This window comes from Oncorhynchus gorbuscha, linkage group LG02 (genome assembly GCF_021184085.1).
Source record: "Oncorhynchus gorbuscha isolate QuinsamMale2020 ecotype Even-year linkage group LG02, OgorEven_v1.0, whole genome shotgun sequence".
Classification (NCBI taxonomy): Eukaryota; Metazoa; Chordata; class Actinopteri; order Salmoniformes; family Salmonidae; genus Oncorhynchus; species Oncorhynchus gorbuscha.
The window spans coordinates 74,204,420-74,221,998 of NC_060174.1; the positions used below are offsets into that span (position 1 = coordinate 74,204,420).

At 43.1% G+C, this 17,579-nt stretch overlaps 1 protein-coding gene across 5 annotated transcripts in view; it reads left to right on the top strand.

The window, feature by feature from the left end:
* LOC124009360 (unconventional myosin-Ic-like) overlaps positions 1 to 17,579 on the top strand; it is a 37,190-nt gene that overhangs the window by 8,254 nt on the left and 11,357 nt on the right. Inside the window, exons 2-6 of one of the 5 annotated variants that reach the window (XM_046321112.1) lie at positions 2,339 to 2,379; positions 14,969 to 15,127; positions 15,668 to 15,783; positions 16,366 to 16,564; positions 16,934 to 17,014. In XM_046321112.1, the coding sequence (XP_046177068.1) occupies positions 2,356 to 2,379; positions 14,969 to 15,127; positions 15,668 to 15,783; positions 16,366 to 16,564; positions 16,934 to 17,014 (579 nt within the window). In that variant the 5' untranslated portion in view covers positions 2,339 to 2,355. Of the gene's footprint in view, positions 1 to 2,338; positions 2,380 to 7,594; positions 8,292 to 13,757; positions 13,905 to 14,968; positions 15,128 to 15,667; positions 15,784 to 16,365; positions 16,565 to 16,933; positions 17,015 to 17,579 lie in introns of those variants that run through there. The other 4 variants (XM_046321121.1, XM_046321130.1, XM_046321140.1 and 1 more) reach the window with 4 other exon arrangements.

Here is a 17,579-nt window from a genome sequence, read left to right on the forward strand (position 1 = left end):
TGCCCTCTGGCTATGGTGTTTTGTAGCTAGCTGAGTGCAACGTTGAATAGCTTTATAATAATGGTCAACACAATTACCCTTTATCGGTCCAAGCTTGTATTGCATAGGCTTCAGAATTGTTATATTGTGGAACATTTACAGTGTCTTCAGAAAGTATTCATACCCCTTATTGTACATTTTGCGTTACAGCCTGAATTCAAAAAGGAATAAATACAATTGTCTCACCCATCAACACACAATACCCCATAATCACAAAGTAAAAACATGCTTTTAGAAATGTTTGCAAATGTATTGAAAAATAAATGTACACTCATGTCAATAATTTTTAGAAAAACCTTTGGCAGAGATAACAGCTGTGAGTCTTTCTGGGTAAGTCTCTTTCCACCTGGATTGTGCAACATTTCAAAATTATTCAAACTCTGTCAAATAGTTTTTTAAAATAATTTCTTGACAACCATTTTCAGGTCTTTCCATAGATTTTCAAGTAGATTTAGGTCCGGAACATTTACTATCTTCTTGGTAAGCAACTCCAGTGTAGATTCTGCCTTGTGTTTTAGGTTATTGTCCTGCTGAAAGGGGAATTCATCTTCCAGTGTCTGGTGGAAAGCAGAAGGAACCAGGGTTTCCTCTCGGATTTTGCCTGTGTTTAGCTCCATTCCGTTTATTTTTTATACTGAAAAACTCCCCAGTCCTTAACAATTACAAGCATACCCATAACGTGATGCAGCCACCACTATGCTTGAGAATATGGAGAGTGGTACTCAGTAATGTGTTGTATTGGATTTGCCCCAGACATTTTATTAAGGAAAAAAAGTGTATTGCTTTGCCACATGTTTTACATGAATACTTTATTGCCTTGTTGCAAACAGTATGTATGTTTTGGAATATTTTTATTCTGTACATGCTTCCTTCTTTTCACTCAGTCAATTAGGTTAATGTTGTGGAGTAACTAGAATGTTGTTGATCCATTGTCAGTTTTCTCCTATCACAGCCATTAAACTCTGTAACTGTTTTAAAGTCAACATTGGCCTCATGGTGAAATCCCTGAGCGGTTTCCTTCTTCTCCGACAACTGAGTTAGGAAGTACGCCTGTATCTTTATAGTGACTGGGTGTATTGATACACCATCCAAAGTGTAATTAATAACTTTACCATGCTAAAAGGGCTTATTTTTACCCATCTACCAATCGGTATCCTTCTTTGCGAGGCATTGGAAAACCTTCCAGGTCTTTGTGGTTGAATCTGTGTTTGAAATTCACTGCTCAACTGAGGGACCTTACAGATAATTGTATGTGTGGGGTACAGAGATCAGGTAATCATTCAAAAATCATGTTAAACACTATTATTGCACACAGCGAATCCATGCAACTTATTATGCAACTTAAGAACACAAATACTCCTGAACTTATTTAGGCTTGCCATAACAAAGGGGATGAATACTTATTGACTCAAGACATTTCAGCTTTTCATTTTTTATACATTTGTATAAAATGTGAAAAACATAGTTCAACTTTGACATTATGGGGTATTGTGTGTAGACCAGTGACCAAAAATCTACATTTTATTTTCAGGCTGCAACACAACAAAATGTGGAAAATGTCCAGGGGTGTGACTACTTTCTGAAGGCACTGTATTATTCATTATTCGTAGGCTAAATTCTTATCATTAAAATCACACTCAAAATGTATTTAAATAACCTAATAATTAAACAATGTAAAACTAACACACTTTTGCTCGTTTTTACTTTGCAACTTGTGTAATTTTGCCAATAGGTTAAGCACTTTTGTCTTATGTATTGAATACAAGATTGTATTTATTTGCAAGAATAAAAATGTATCTAACCAAACTGCTATATTCTCCCGCAGGCCCAAAAATGTTTGGGTTATTTCAAGCAAATATTGAATTTATAGACAATTTCACAGTGTGTTACGTTTTGTAATCATGCCTAGGTTATGGTTTTGACAGGTGAGGAACAAGAGTTATGCAATGGAGCAGTATATTGCTACCATCATTGTTAGATGGTAGACTTGATTCGGAACTGTTGTCTCTGCTGTAAACTTTAGTTCTGTCCTCTGTCTTCAGCAGATGGTCAACTGTTTACACACAACATTGAAAGTATGTGATGACTTTGTAACTCTCCCACCCCCTTCTCATTAACTACTGATAACTTACCATAAGCCCTTTCTCCTATTAACCACTTATAACTTGTTATGAGCTAACATTTAAACATTTAATTCCAATGTCCCTTCAAGCCTTATGGACATGGAGGAGGTATGTGGTGGTCTGTGATCTCTGTGTGTAACCAGCTGGGTGTGGACTGTGTTTGCCTCCTCTGTTAGATCAGCTTGACCTCGGAATGAGCCTCCCTCCTCACTGGAAGGTGATATGTTTTCTCTTTGTGTGGTGCATGAGGGAACATTATCTGATGTATTTCTGTCAGCTGCGGAATGTCCAAACATGCATCTGTATTGCCAAGATCAAGCTCCCTGCAAAATGATCCAGTTTCTTAATAGCTTATTAAATTTGACCATGCCCTTTGTTGCTTAAACTAAAGTTATTAAACTGCCGTTCAAATATACACATGTGCATACAGTCACTCGGTTGCTTGTTTACTGTAGGCCTACAGTGCATCTGTTGTTGTTGTTTTGTTTGTTGCTTGTGTTTGCATGAGCCATGTCCTATTTTTAGACATACCGCACAGTGTCTTTTTTATTTTTATTTATTTAACCTTTACTTAACTATGCAAGTCAGTTAAGACGGCATACCCCAGCCAAACCCTCCCCTAACTCGGACGATGCTGGGCCAATTGTGCCCCACCCTATGGGGACAGCCGATCACAGAAGACTGTGATACAGCCCGGGATCGAATCAGGGTCTGTAGTGATGCCTTCTGCACTGAGATGCATTGCCTTAGACAGCTGCGCCACTCGGGAGTTTCTGTCTATGCACCGGTGCTCACTTCCTCCTCCCCTCTCTGCCACTTCCTGTTTTAAGGCAAACCATGGTCGTTTCCTGAAACCTCAACCTGACAATGCCTGTAGTCACTCACCTCCATATGAGTTTGCGTGGTTTAAGCTAAATCTCTACATAAGTCAGATGGAGGCACACATAGCAAGTGTTGCACTGAGTGTCTCTGGAGGACAATCCCATGGACAGGGGGAGTGAATGACACTCCAGGAAATAGGCTTTTGTAGGGAGTGGGTGAGGCGTCAGAGGAACAGCTCTATTGTTTTGTCAGGGAGATGGTGCCTTAGGCTGAGTGGAGGTAAAGAGGGGGGTTAAAGGGAGAGGGAGCAGATGGAGACTGTAGGAATCCAACACAGATGGACAGCGAGCAGTAGAAGGTGTGCGGTTTGCTGTATACTGTAGACTCATATACTAGACAGAGCAACAGACAGAGTAGCAAAATTATATTTTTTGTTGTTTACACAACCTCACAATGACCTCCCTTCTAAAGCACCTATAACCTTTTTTCTGGACAAAGCACTTCTCTCACAGAACACTGTTTGAGCGTAAATGCTGTATAATACATTAACAAACTGGGTGAAGGGGAATAGGAGTGGCAGAATAAAGGCTGAGAGAAAGGGAAAGATGTCTAGCAAGAGTTGGCATGTAGAGATAAAGATGAGCTTACTGCTCTATGCCAGGGATTATACCTGATACTCATTAGTCTACCTCTTTTACGCTGTCACCACTCACCACACATGCATTGTGTGTGTGTGTGTGTGTGTGTGTGTGTGTGTGTGTTTGTGTCACTGATGTAGCACTGACGTCCGTCTGGTCTTCCTATTAATATTTTATGTATAAAGTGTGTGTGTGTGTGTGTGTGTGTGTGTGTGTGTGTGTGTGTGTGTGTGTGTGTGTGTGTGTGTGTGTGTGTGTGTGTGTGTGTGTGTGTGTGTGTGTGTGTGTGTGTGTGTGTGTGTGTGTGTGTGTGTGTGTGTGTGTGTGTGTGTGTGTGTGTGTGTGTGTGTGTGTGTGTGTGTGAGAGAGAATGGCATCCAGTGGGATAATCCCCCCTCTGGCCTTGCTCAGTCTTCCCCGCCCCAAATTATCATTATCATTCCTCCATGGTTCAGCATGCCAGTGGTGGAAGACGGCAATAAATACACAATGAGGGGAAAGAGCATGTCCTGCTGTTGTAGTGTAACAGACTATAGGCTTAAAGCCTATCAATGCTGTTTCATGTAGCTTTTATCAACATGTGTATTTATTGGATATAGAGGCTACAGTATCATGCACAATGTGGCTGTTTTTGAGTTGGTCATGTAATTATCTGTCATTTCACGAGTTACAGTCAGGCGGTTGGCGGACTATGCTACTAGGAGAAGGACTGAACATAAAGATCATGAAGTTATTTAGGCACTAGTCTGTTATGTTAAATAGTGTTTAAAAGCATTGTTGTTTATTGTTATTGCGTGAAAAAGGGGTGGAGAGATATCATGCAATGTGGATCCCTTAGGATGGGGTGGAGAGATATGTCTCACAATTCTGCACACCACCCTTAAGTGACTCTGTTCAGAGGGGAACAGAGAGAGAGAGAGGCTCCATCTGGAATACATTATTCAAATTCCACAAGGCTGGATATCTGATGATGTTGGCAAGAGAGAGAGGGAAGTTGGGGTGTGTTGGGTAGAGAGAGAGGGAAGTTGGAGGGTGTTGGGTAGAGAGAGAGAGAGGGAAGTTGGGGTGTGTTGGGTAGAGAGAGAGGGAAGTTGGAGGGTGTTGGGTAGAGAGAGAGGGAAGTTGGAGGGTGTTGGGTAGAGAGAGAGAGGGAAGTTGGGGTGTGTTGGGTAGAGAGAGAGGGAAGTTGGGGTGTGTTGGGTAGAGAGAGAGGGAAGTTGGGGTGTGTTGGGTAGAGAGAGAGGGAAGTTGGGGTGTGTTGGGTAGAGAGAGAGTTAAGTTGGAGGATGTTGGGTAGAGAGAGAGAGAAGGAAGTTGGGATGTGTTGGGTAGAGATAGGGAAGTTGGGGTGTGTTGGGTAGAGAGAGAGGGAAGTTGGAGGGTGTTGGGTAGAGAGAGAGGGAAGTTGGGGTGTGTTGGGTAGAGAGAGAGAGAAGGAAGTTGGGGTGTGTTGGGTAGAGAGAGAGGGAAGTTGGGGTGTGTTGGGTAGAGAGACAGGGAAGTTGGGGTGTGTTGGGTAGAGAGACAGGGAAGTTGGGGTGTGTTGGGTAGAGAGACAGGGAAGTTGGGGTGTGTTGGGTAGAGAGAGAGTGAAGTTGGAGGGTGTTGGGTAGAGAGAGAGGGAAGTTGGAGGGTGTTGGGTAGAGAGAGAGAGAGGGAAGTTGGGGGGTGTTGGATAGAGAGAGAGGGAAGTTGGGGGTGTTGGGTAGAGAGAGAGAAGTTGGGGGTGTTGGATAGAGAGAGAGGGAAGTTGGGGGTGTTGGGTAGAGAGAGAGAGAGGAAGTTGGGGGTGTTGGGTAGAGAGAGAGGGAAGTTGGGGGTGTTGGGTAGAGAGAGAGGGAAGTTGGGGGGTGTTGGGTAGAGAGAGAGAGAGGGAAGTTGGGGGTGTTGGGTAGAGAGAGAGGGAAGTTGGGGGTGTTGGGTAGAGAGAGAGAGAGGGAAGTTGGGGGTGTTGGATAGAGAGAGAGGGAAGTTGGGGGTGTTGGGTAGAGAGAGAGAGAGGGAAGTTGGGGGGTGTTGGGTAGAGAGAGAGGGAAGTTGGGGGGTGTTGGGTAGAGAGAGAGGGAAGTTGGGGGGTGTTGGGTAGAGCCCAACCGATTAGGCTATATCCGTTCACTGCTGATATAGGTCTTTTACCGATATATCGTATCGAACAATAATTCCACCGATAACCAATATTCAATAAATAGGATGAATAAGGTAATCACATGCTTATCCAAACACTTTTCTAATGATGTCATTATCACAATGTAAGGAATCATCATTTCAAGCATATTTCTTGGACAATAGCTCTTTTGGATGGCAATTTATTAGGGCTGGGAATTGCCAGGGTCCTCGCGGTACGATATTATCGTGATACTTAGGTGCCGATGCGGTATGTATTGCAATTCTCATGATTCTACAGTATATGTATTGTGATGGGGGAAAAATCAATACAGTTACATATATATTATGTTTGACGATATATCGTATTGTATCATATCGTTTTGAAAATATTGCAATATTATTTTTGTGCTAGTTTGCTGTACCTGCCCCAAAACTCCAGTATTTCTCCTTCATAGCTTGTTCTCTATCTTCTTTTTAAACAGGGAGCCAATTTGTTTCCAGCGGTTTTATTCCCATGGCTAATCAAAACTAGTTTTCTCATGGCTCTCTCTTGTCCATCTGCAGCAGCAACACAAATAAAGCCTTTTGTATATTAACACTCACACTTAATTCTTTTCCCTCTTACTAGCTAGCTCTAATAGCTACTTTTTTTAATGTACTTACTATGACTGTGATCTTAAAATGAATGCACTAACTGTAAGTCGCTCTGGATAAGAGTTTCTGCTTAATGACTAATGACTAAAATGTAAATGTAAAAGATGGAGAACAAGCTATGAATTAAAAATACTGACAAGTTTTTCCCCCCATCACTACAATTTATGAGAACAGTGTGGGAAAATGACACTTTGTTATCAGAAGATACAGTGCCTTGCGAAAGTATTCGGCTCCCTTGAACTTTGCGACCTTTTGCCACATTTCAGGCTTCAAACATAAAGATATAAAACTGTATTTTTTTGTGAAGAATCAACAACAAGTGGGACACAATCATGAAGTGGAATGACATTTATTGGATATTTCAAACCTTTTTAACAAATCAAAAACTGAAAGATTGGGCGTGCAAAATTATTCAGCCCCCTTAAGTTAATACTTTGTAGCGCCACCTTTTGCTGCGATTACAGCTGTAAGTCGCTTGGGGTATGTCTCTATCAGTTTTGCACATCGAGAGACTGACATTTTTGGTAAGTTTTGCTCGCCAAAAAATCGGAATCAGTATCGGACCCAAAAAAACATATCGGTTGGGCTCTAGTGTTGGGTTTTTAAATGATAGTATTAGTGACTGAAAATCATAACAGATATGGAGGCAGCAGTAGGGGGACGCTGTCCTCAAATTGTCCCTGCTATCCGTGATCTGACATCACCCCATTGAAGTTGACATTTAAAATAGTTAAGGTTATGGTTAAGTAAGGGTTATGATTAAGGTTAGGATAAGGGGGTTAGGGTTTAGGTTAAGGACGTCCCAAGGATCCAGAATAGTACTAACCATCCTCAAACTGAAGTCAGGGGGTGAGGTCACTGTAGCGTGAAAGAGACTGTCAAATAAGTGCCCTGCTGCTCCACTATGTGTATACTGTACATAGGGGATTAGTGGATATATCACTAACACACTCACAAAACATGTGAACATATACCAGTACCCTACAAACATATTTCATATATATATAGATAGAGTGGCAGAGTAGTTGAGTAAGCCTAAGTAATGAGACATTTCTGCGCTGGTGTTGTTGTAAGAGAGTGATACATCTTGTGTTTGCAGTTTTTTTTCCATGGACGGGAAGAGAGCCAATGAGAGGGTTAGGTATGAAATTCATCTTGTTGGTGTGACAGTTCTATCGCTATTATCGCCTATGAATCTGTTTCAGCTTGTAAGAGAAGAGAAGAAGGAGGGAGGGATAGAATGCACTCGGGCCACGTCATGTGATTTTTGTTTGTATCATTTTCTATAGAGTTTCAGAACGGTTCCATGTTTCTTAACGTCCCATGGGCTGTTAGCAGATTTTTCCAAACCTTTTGAACTCTCTTTTCTTTGGCCCGGCTCAGCCAGCATACTTTCCCTCGTCTTTTTCTCTCTCTCTCTCTTTGGAAGGTGCTCCGGTCCAAGTGTGTGACGTGTTAGTGGAGTTACAGCCTGTGTTTCGCAGTGGTGATTTAAGTACTTGCGGACGAATGGAGGAGAGGATGTTTACTTGACCTGTCAATGGGACTACAGGGCTGAAGTTGTAAACACGTTGAACTGCTGGTATTTATTTAGGCTTGACGCTGTGTGCTTTGTCCTCACAGGGTGGCACAACGGACAGAGAGAACAGCGGGAGAGCGTAGTGTGAGGGTGTGTATGTGTGTTTGGAAGAGAGAAACAGACTGACAGAAACAGAGACAGCATGTAGTGTGTGTGAAGGAGAGAGTAACCGTAACCTGGATCTATTGCACATGGACAGAGGGAGGTAGATGAGCCACTAGAACACCTAGGGAGTCTCCCTGATGTGGAGGGAGGACCACTGACGCCAGAGAAGACCAGAGAGGGAGATCAACAACACTAAGCTAGGCCAGGATGAGGTACCGAGGCAGGGTAAGATCCTTATCCCTTCTCTACATGCAGCTCGTAACATGTCTTAGGTGTGTGTGTGTGTGTGTGTGTGTGTGTGTGTGTGTGTGTGTGTGTGTGTGTGTGTGTGTGTGTGTGTGTGTGTGTGTGTGTGTGTGTGTGTGTGTGTGTGTGTGTGTGTGTGTGTGTGTGTGTGTGGCGGACATTTCGTCAGTCCCCACAAGCAAAAAAGTGGGGACATTTCGTCAGTCCCCACAAGGGAAAAAGGCTATTTTAGGGTTAAGTTTAGAATAAGGGTTAGGTTGGGGCTCACGGGTGGCGCAGCGGTCTAAGGCGCTGCATCTCAGTGCAGGCGTCACTACAGGCTCCCTGGTTTAAGTCCAGGCTGTATCAGAATCGAACGCGATTGGGAGTCCCATAGGGCGGCGCACAATTGGCCCAGTGTCATCCGGGTTTGGTCGGTGTAGGCCGTCATTGTAAATAAGAATTTGTTCTTAACTGACTTGCCTAGTTAAATAAAACAAAACAAAACAAATAAATGGGCTTAAGGGTTAATGCTAGAGATCAAAACAAACTTTATTTGTCACATGCGCCGAATACAACAAGTGTAGACTTTACCGTGAAGTGCAGTTCAAGAAGAGTTAGGTTTAGGGTTAGGGTAATATATCATTTTGAATGGGAATCATTTTTTTGGTCCCCACAAGGATTGTAAAACCAACATTTGGACTATAGTTCTCCCACCATTACTATGAGTCATTACATTGCCTGGGACTGGCACTAGCCTCTCCTGGGATATACTGTAGCTGGTGGCTGGTATTTTTCCACTCTGTCCAGTGCTAGCACATCCATGCTGGAGCGACAGCTGTGGAGCTGGTGTGTGTCCACCCATAGTAGGTATGTCTGGGGACGGAGCAGAGGGGCGCCTTATAAGGAAGAGACTGAGGGGAATCAGCCCAGCACCCCTGCCTTAAGGGGCCCAGAGCCAAGTCCTGCTGAAGCCTCCCTGCTGCCTCTCATAGATGTACCACTCACAACCCTCTTGGCTCCATAGGACTACATAACCCTCAACCCTCACCTAGTTGTTGTGTGTATGTACTGACATGTACAGTATGTGTAACTGATAGATGCACACACACACACACACTACATGTTAATGTTTTTAAATGTATGTCAATTGTAAAGTATTTTCTCTGTAATGTATGTGTCGGACCCCAGTAAGACTAGCTGTCGCTGTTGGCGTCGGCTAATGTGGATACTAATAAATCAAATTAAAATAGGACTACAACACCCACAAGACTCTCTACTCCATAAGACTAAAACACTCACATCCCTCACTACTACGGGTGCGTTCGTAAATTCTCGCTGGAGTGCCAGAGCGCCCTAAGAGTATGCTCTGGGCATTCGTAAATTCAGAGCGTTGTCAGATTGTGCGTTCGTAAATTCAGACTGTTTCGCACTCTGAGCATTCAGAGCGCGCACTGGAAGCTCTGGCCAAGGAGTAGGGTTGATCCGAGCGTTCTGACCTCACAGCGGCAGTCAAGCACTCAAATTAACTGGCTAAAGTTAGCGAAATGGCTAGCTACTTCCAGACATAAATGACAGAACAACTCACTTTGTCCATTTTATTTGCCCTAGCAGAGCTATTTAGGCTGTTTTCATGTCATCCAGAGGGTTTGTGACTAACTGTGCTGCTGGAGACAATTTAATTACGCTTTTTTGCCAACGTTTAATGATACCGGCCATATTCAATGGGTGTTGAGCGTTCGTAAATTCATCAGTTATACAAACGCACCCTCCATAGTACAGTATTGCAGCAACAACAGCCCTCACCGCTCTATTGGACTACAACTTCCACAGTCCTCATTGCTTTTCAAGAAGACTCCTTTCACAGCCCTCACTGCTCCATAGGATTGCAACACACAAAACTACAACACCAACGACTACAACACCTACAGTTTAATCTTAGTAAAAATTTAATTTTGTAGGTCAGTTAGGATCACCACTTTATCTTAAGAATGGGAAATGTCAGAATAATAGTAGAGAATTATTTATTTACACTTTTATTTCTTTCATCACATTCCCAGTGGGTCAGAAGTTTACATACACTCAATTAGTATTTGGTGGCATTGCCTTCAAATTGTTTAACTTGGGTCAAACGTTTCGGGTAGCCTTCCACAAGCATCCCACAATAAGTTGGGTGAATTTTGGCCCATTTCCTCCTGACAAAGCTGGTGTAAATGAGTCAGGTTTTGTAGGCCTCCTTGCTCGCACACGCTTTTTCAGTTCTGCCCACAAATATTCTATGGGATTGAGGTCAGGGCTTTGTGATGGCCATTCCAATATCCTGACTTTGTTGTCCTTAAGCCATTTTGCCACAACTTTGGAAGTGTGCTTGGGGTCATTGTCCATTTGGAAGACCCATTTGTGACCAAGCTTTAACTTCCTGACTGATGTCTTGAGATATTGCTTCAATATATCCACATAATTTTCCTTCCTCATGTGGCCATCTATTTTGTGAAGTGCACCAGTCCCTCCTGCAGCAAAGCTCCCCCACAATAAGATGCTGCCACCCCCGTGCTTCAAGGTTGGGATGGTGTTCTTCGGCTTGCAAGCCTCCCCCTTTTTCCTCCAAACATAATGATGGTCATTATGGCCAAACAATTTTTGTTTCTTTAGACGAGAGGACGTTTCTCCAAAAGGTACGATCTTTGTCTTCATGTGCAGTTGCAAACCGTAGTCTGGCTTTTTTTATGGTGGTTTTGGAGCAGTGGCTTCTTCCTTGCTGAGCGGCCTTTCAGGTTATGTCAATATAGGACTTGTTTTACTGTGGATATAGATACTTTTGTACTTGTTTCCTCCAGCATCTTCACAAGAACCTTTGCTGTTGTTCTGGGAATGATTTGCACTTTTCTCACCAAAGTATGTGTAACGGATGTGAAACGGCTAGCTTAGTTAGCGGTGTGCGCTAAATAGCGTTTCAATCGGTTACGTCACTTGCTCTGAGACCTTGAAGTAGTAGTTCCCCTTGCTCTGCAAGGGCCGTGGCTTTTGTGGAGCGATGGGTAACGATGCTTCGAGGGTGACTGTTGTTGATGTGTGCAGAAGGTCCCTGGTTCGCGCCCGGGTATGGGCGAGGGGGCGGTTTAAAATTGTACTGTTACATTGATGCTGTTGACCCGGATTACTGGTTGCTGCGGAAAAAGGAGAAAGGTCAAAAGGGGGGTGAGTGTAACGGATGTGGAACGGCTAGCTTAGTTAGCGGTGTGCGCTAAATAGCGTTTCAATCGGTTACGTCACTTGCTCTGAGACCTTGAAGTAGTAGTTCCCCTTGCTCTGCAAGGACCGCGGCTTTTGTGGAGCGATGGGTAACGATGCTTCGTGGGTGACTGTTGTTGATGTGTGCAGAAGGTCCCTGGTTCGCGCCCGGGTATGGGCGAGGGGACGGTTTAAAATTATACTGTTACATATGTTCATCTCTAGGAGACAGAATGCGTCTCCTTCCTGAGCGGTATGACGGCTGCATGGTCCCATGGTGTTTATATTTGCGTACTATTGTTTGTACAGATGAACGTGGTACCTTCAGGTGTTCGGAAATTGCTCTCAAGGATGAACCAGACTTGTGGAGGTCTACAATTTTTTTTCTGAGGTCTTGGCTGATTTCTTTTGATTTTCTCATGATGTGTAGCAAAGAGGCACTGAGTTTGAAGATAGGCCTTGAAATACATCCACAGGTACACCTCCAATTGACTCAAATGATGTCAATTGGCCTAACAGACGCTTCTAAAGCCATGATGTCATTTTCGGGAATTTTCCAACTGTTTAAAGGCACAGTCGACTTAGTGTATGTAAACTTCTGACCCACTGGAATTGTGATACAGTGAATTATAAGTTAAATAATCTCTCTGTAAACAATTGTTGGAAAAATTACTTAACAAAACTATAGTTTGTTAACAAGAAATTTGTGGAGTCGTTAAAAAACGAGTTTTAATGACTCCAACCTAAGGGTATGTAAACGTCCCACTTCAACTATACATCCTCACAGGTCCATCAAACTTCATTACCTACAGGGCCGATGGATACTCTACACAGAGTCTTGTGATTTTCTTATATTATATAGAACACTCATCTCTTCTAAGGGCCACAGGACCCTGTTCACGGGGCCACAGTAACTAGGCCTATACTACTTGAGAGTCCACTCACAACCCAACCTCTTAAGGATCGGACCCTTTTTTTCAGTTTTCGCCTAAAATGACGTACCCAACTCCAACTGCCTGTAGCTCAGGACCGGAAGCAAGGATATGCATATTATTGATGCCATTTCAAAGGGAACACTTTGAAGTTTGTGGAAATGTGAAATTAATGTAGAAGAATATAACACATTTAGATCTGGTAAAAGATCATTTTTTTGTCCCAACATCATTTTAATGCAAGAGAACATAACGTAACTATTCCAGGTTAGCCACAATTTAGATTTTGGCTACTAGATGGCAGCAGTGTATTTGCAAAGTTTTAGACTGATTCAATGAACCATTGAATTTCTCTTCAAAATGTTCTATCAAGACTGCCTAAATGTTTCTAATTGGTTTATTAATACATTTTCGAGTTCATAGCTGTGCACTCTCCTCAAACAATAACATGGTATTCTTTCACTGTAATAGCTACAGTAAATTGGACAATGTATTTAGGTTTAACAAAAATGTGAGCTTTCTGCCCATTTCAGATAATTCTATGTCCTCAGAAATATTGTTGTTACTTCAAACCTCATGCTAATCACATTAGCCTAAATTAGATTAAACGTCCCGTGGGGGGAGGGGGGGGGGGGGGGTCACCGATCCCGTAGAGGATGAGGCAGCATTTTAGAGAAACACACAAACAGCCAAACACACAAAAGACACATTCAGTGGAGATCCTTGAAGACCTGACCCTAAGCCTGACTCTAAAATACCTTCAGGAAAATCACTATACGTGCGTGTGTGTGTGTGTGTGTGTGTGCATGAGGGGATTCCTCTGTGTGTTTTACTTTCTGCAGGAAGGCCACCTGCAAGAACAATACTCTGAGGTGGAGGGGGGCTGGGTAGGAGTGTAGAGTGGAAGTGTCTCCTGGCTTTCCCCTGCTCATAGTTCTTGGCTTCACTCCACTGTTGTCCTTGTGTTGTTTCAAGGATTTTCCACCATTAAGCGTTCAGAGATAACGACCAGTTAGTGACATTAACCAACCCCTAACGACACCCCTGAGAGGACTGTGTGTTCCCAAAGCCCCTGGCCCCATTGTTCCTCTCCCAGTGTGCCTTTGTGTGTGTGTGTGTGTGTGTGTGTGTGTGTGTGTGTGTGTGTGTGTGTGTGTGTGTGTGTGTGTGTGTGTGTGTGTGTGTGTGTGTGTGTGTGTGTGTGTGTGTGTGTGTGTGTGTGTGTGTGTGTGTGTGTGTGTGTGTGTGTGTGTGTGTGTGTGTGTGTGTGTTAGGGGGCTTGCTTACGCACTTCAAATTATTACACCTGACACAGTGAGTGATCAAACAGACTAGAGGGTGATTGGTTGTAGTGGAACGGTCGTGGAATGCAGGATGTAACCTAGACATTTCTGTTCTGTACTGGTGGATAATAGTAGTCGTAACTGGATAATGCACACACCAATTCACGGTAGGTATATTTTTTGTGTCTGTTCTCTTCTGATATTTTCAGATTAACATGTCGGTGAACTTCTCTGGGTATTATTTCCCTATCTGTGCTCCGTTTGTCATCAGAATACCAGGGTTTACATGTACACACACCTTTTTAGCAGCATTGGTCAGAACCTGACTGGCGCTAAAGCCTGTATTTACTGTATATACATCCCAATATGCTATCTCACAATCACACAATAGAGGATCTTAGAGACACTGTTTATATTAAGGATTATTGAAATGGCTTCATTGTTTGATTTATGTTCTGCATGTCTGAACGTCCTGTGTGTGCTTTACTCTGGTTGATATGGTTGTTCCTGACAAGCTTCTTGTGGATGTGTTTATTTGTAGTGCTGTGGTGTTGTCAGTAAACGCCCAATCCCAACTCGACCCTCTGCCCTACCCTCCATGACCGGGAGCCCCAAAAGGCGGTGCACAATTTGGCCAGCACCATCCGGGTTAGGGGAGGGTTTAGCCGGCGGGGCTTTTCATGGCTTATCTATCTCTAATAACTCCTTGTGGCAGGCCGTGCGCCTGCAAGCTGACCTCTGTCGTCAGTCGGACGGTGGTTTCTCCGACACATTGGTTCTGCTGACTTCTGGGTTAAAGCTGCAATATGTCACAAAATCTGACAGAATTCACATAGAAATGTGAGTTAGAGATATGCCATTCTCATTGAACGCAAGTCTAAGAAGCGGTAGACCTGTTCTATGTGCTTTATTTCTATGCTTCCCATGCTTAAGTCTCATTTTTGCGTCTTTTACTTTAGGTTTTGTACACCAGCTTCAAACAGCTGAAAATACAATATTCTTGGTTATTGAAAATATATTTCACAGCGGTTTAGATGGTAAAAAGAAAAAAAATTCAGGTCTAGTTGAAGTGCATAGTGGTGGGTTTCAATTTGGATAAAAGCGTCTGCTAAATTGCATTTATTATTATTATTATTATTATTATATTATTTGGGATTGTATGTATGTGGGAAAGAGTGGCAGGCAATGATGTCTCCCCCTTCTATCCCCCTCCCTTTCTCTCTCTCTATAGGAGGTGGGAGGTGAGGGCAGAGTTCATAGAGTTATGGAGAGTACTCTGACAGCCCGGGACAGGGTGGGGGTGCAGGACTTTGTGCTGTTGGAGAATTACACTAGCGAGGCGGCCTTCATTGAGAACCTGCGTCGACGCTTTGGAGAGAAACTCATCTATGTAAAGAATCATATCATATAGGCTATATGGAAATCTTATCATAAAAATGACTCTGCATACAGATGTAGGATCTCAATTGGATCACTCTTTAGTTGCTGAGAATTTCCCTGCATAGCAGGAATGCAAACTTGTAGTGGATTCAAGGTTTAAAAAGGCATCTAAAGTTTGTATTGTCCACTTGATTTGCCTTGTACACTACAAGAAATGTCCAATAATTATAATTCACATTTCCTGTTGCTGCAGGATAGTTTTCTGGCTGAAATGAAGATCCTACATCTGTAGCTTTAACATAATGTTTGACCTGATTTGCGTTGTACCCTACAAAAAAATGTCCAATAATTATAATCCACAGAAAAATTCACATTTCCTGTTGCTGCATGATAATTTCCCTGCTGTAGCAATCCGTCTGGAATGAAGATCTTACATCTGTAGCTTTAACATAATGTTTGCTATTGGTAGATTTTTTTATATCAGTGTTTTTGTGGGTTTTGTATTAGAGGGGTTGGTGACTGCAGTGTGCGGGTCTTGTCTCCCTGTCAGACCTACATAGGGTCAGTGTTGGTATCAGTGAACCCATACAAGGACCTGGAGATCTACTCCAAGGCGCACATGGAGCGCTATCGAGGGGTCAGCTTCTACGAGATATCACCCCACATGTAAGTCACCCTCTGACCCCTAATTAGCCACAATTTAGATTTTGGCCACTAGATGGCACCATTGTGTGTGCAAAGTTTTAGACTGATTCAATGAACCATTGCAATTCTGTTCAAAATGTTCTATCAAGACTGCCCAAATGTGCCTAATTGGTTTATTAATACATTTTCGAGTTCATAACTGTGCTCTCTCCTCAAACAATAGCATGGTATTCTTTCACTGTAATAGCTACTGTAAATTGGACAGTGTAGTTAGATTTAACAAAAAATTAAGCTTTCTGCCCATTTCAGATACTTTTATGTCCTCAGAAATGTTTTTGTTACTTCCAACCCGCTAATCACATTAGCCTACATTAGCTTAACCATCCTGTGGGGTGGGGGACACCAATCCCATTGAGGTTAACCTTTCTCTGACCCAGCAGGACTAGAATGAGTGTGTGTATATCTGAATGTGCTTACATTTACAATATGTAGTCTATGTTTACTATCAGATGGTGATCCACTGTATGTGAATACACCAGTATGAGCCCAATCACTAGCTGACATCATGTTTGTATCCCACCCCTCTGTTTCTCTGTCCTGTAGCTATGCGGTGTCAGACAACACATACCGAGCCATGCGGACTGAGAGGAGGGACCAGTGTATCCTGATCTCTGGGGAAAGCGGAGCAGGGAAGACCGAGGCCTCTAAGAAGATCCTCCAGTACTATGCCACTACCTGCCCTGTCACTGACCACATGAGCACGATCCGGGACAGGCTGCTGCAGTCCAACCCTGTTCTTGAGGTACACACCCCGCCCACTCCCAAGGATTTCTTCCTAGGAGCACCTCTATAGGCTCTGGAGGAGGAAGGACATTTATAGCAGGGGTACTGAGACTGGTGTAACATTAATGAGATAAATGAATGGCCCACTACAAAATTATGTTCCTTCAAAGAAGTAACTCTATTAGTAGATGAGGGAAAGCATGTTGATCCATTGCATATTTTGAACCAATCTCTGACAAAGCCATAACAATAGATAGGTGCTGCTGTGAACATGCTATTACTGTACTGTTAATGCTTCCTCTCTCTCAGCTGTGTTTGATCTTATCTCTGTTGTTTCCCACACTCACTTCCTCTCTCTCTCTCTCTTTTCCTGGCTCTCTCTCTGCAGGCCTTTGGTAATGCCAAAACATTGCGAAACGACAATTCCAGCCGCTTTGGAAAATACATGGATGTCCAGTTTGACTTCAGGGTAAGCCTGTTTTCCCTTCCTTTAGCTCCTGGATTGAGGGATTTCCCACATATAGGTCTACCATCGCTGACACTCATGCCATACTATCTATACAGCACCCCATTCCGTTAAATCAAATCAAATGTATATATACAGCCCTTCGTACATCAGCTGATATCTCAAAGTGCTGTACAGAAACCCAGCCTAAAACCCCAAACAGCAAGCAATGCAGGTGTAGAAGCACGGTGGCTAGGAAAAACTCCCTAGAAAGGCCAAAACCTAGGAAGAAACCTAGAGAGGAACCAGGCTATGTGGGGTGGCCAGTCCTCTTCTGGCTGTGCCGGGTGGAGATTATAACAGAACATGGCCAAGATGTTCAAATGTTCATAAATGACCAGCATGGTCCAATAATAATAAGGCAGAACAGTTGAAACTGGAGCAGCAGCACGGCCAGGTGGACTGGGGACAGCAAGGAGTCATCATGTCAGGTAGTCTTGAGGCATGGTCCTAGGGCTCAGGTCCTCCGAGAGAGAGAAAGAAAGAGAGAATTAGAGAGAGCACACTTAAATTCACACAGGACACCGAA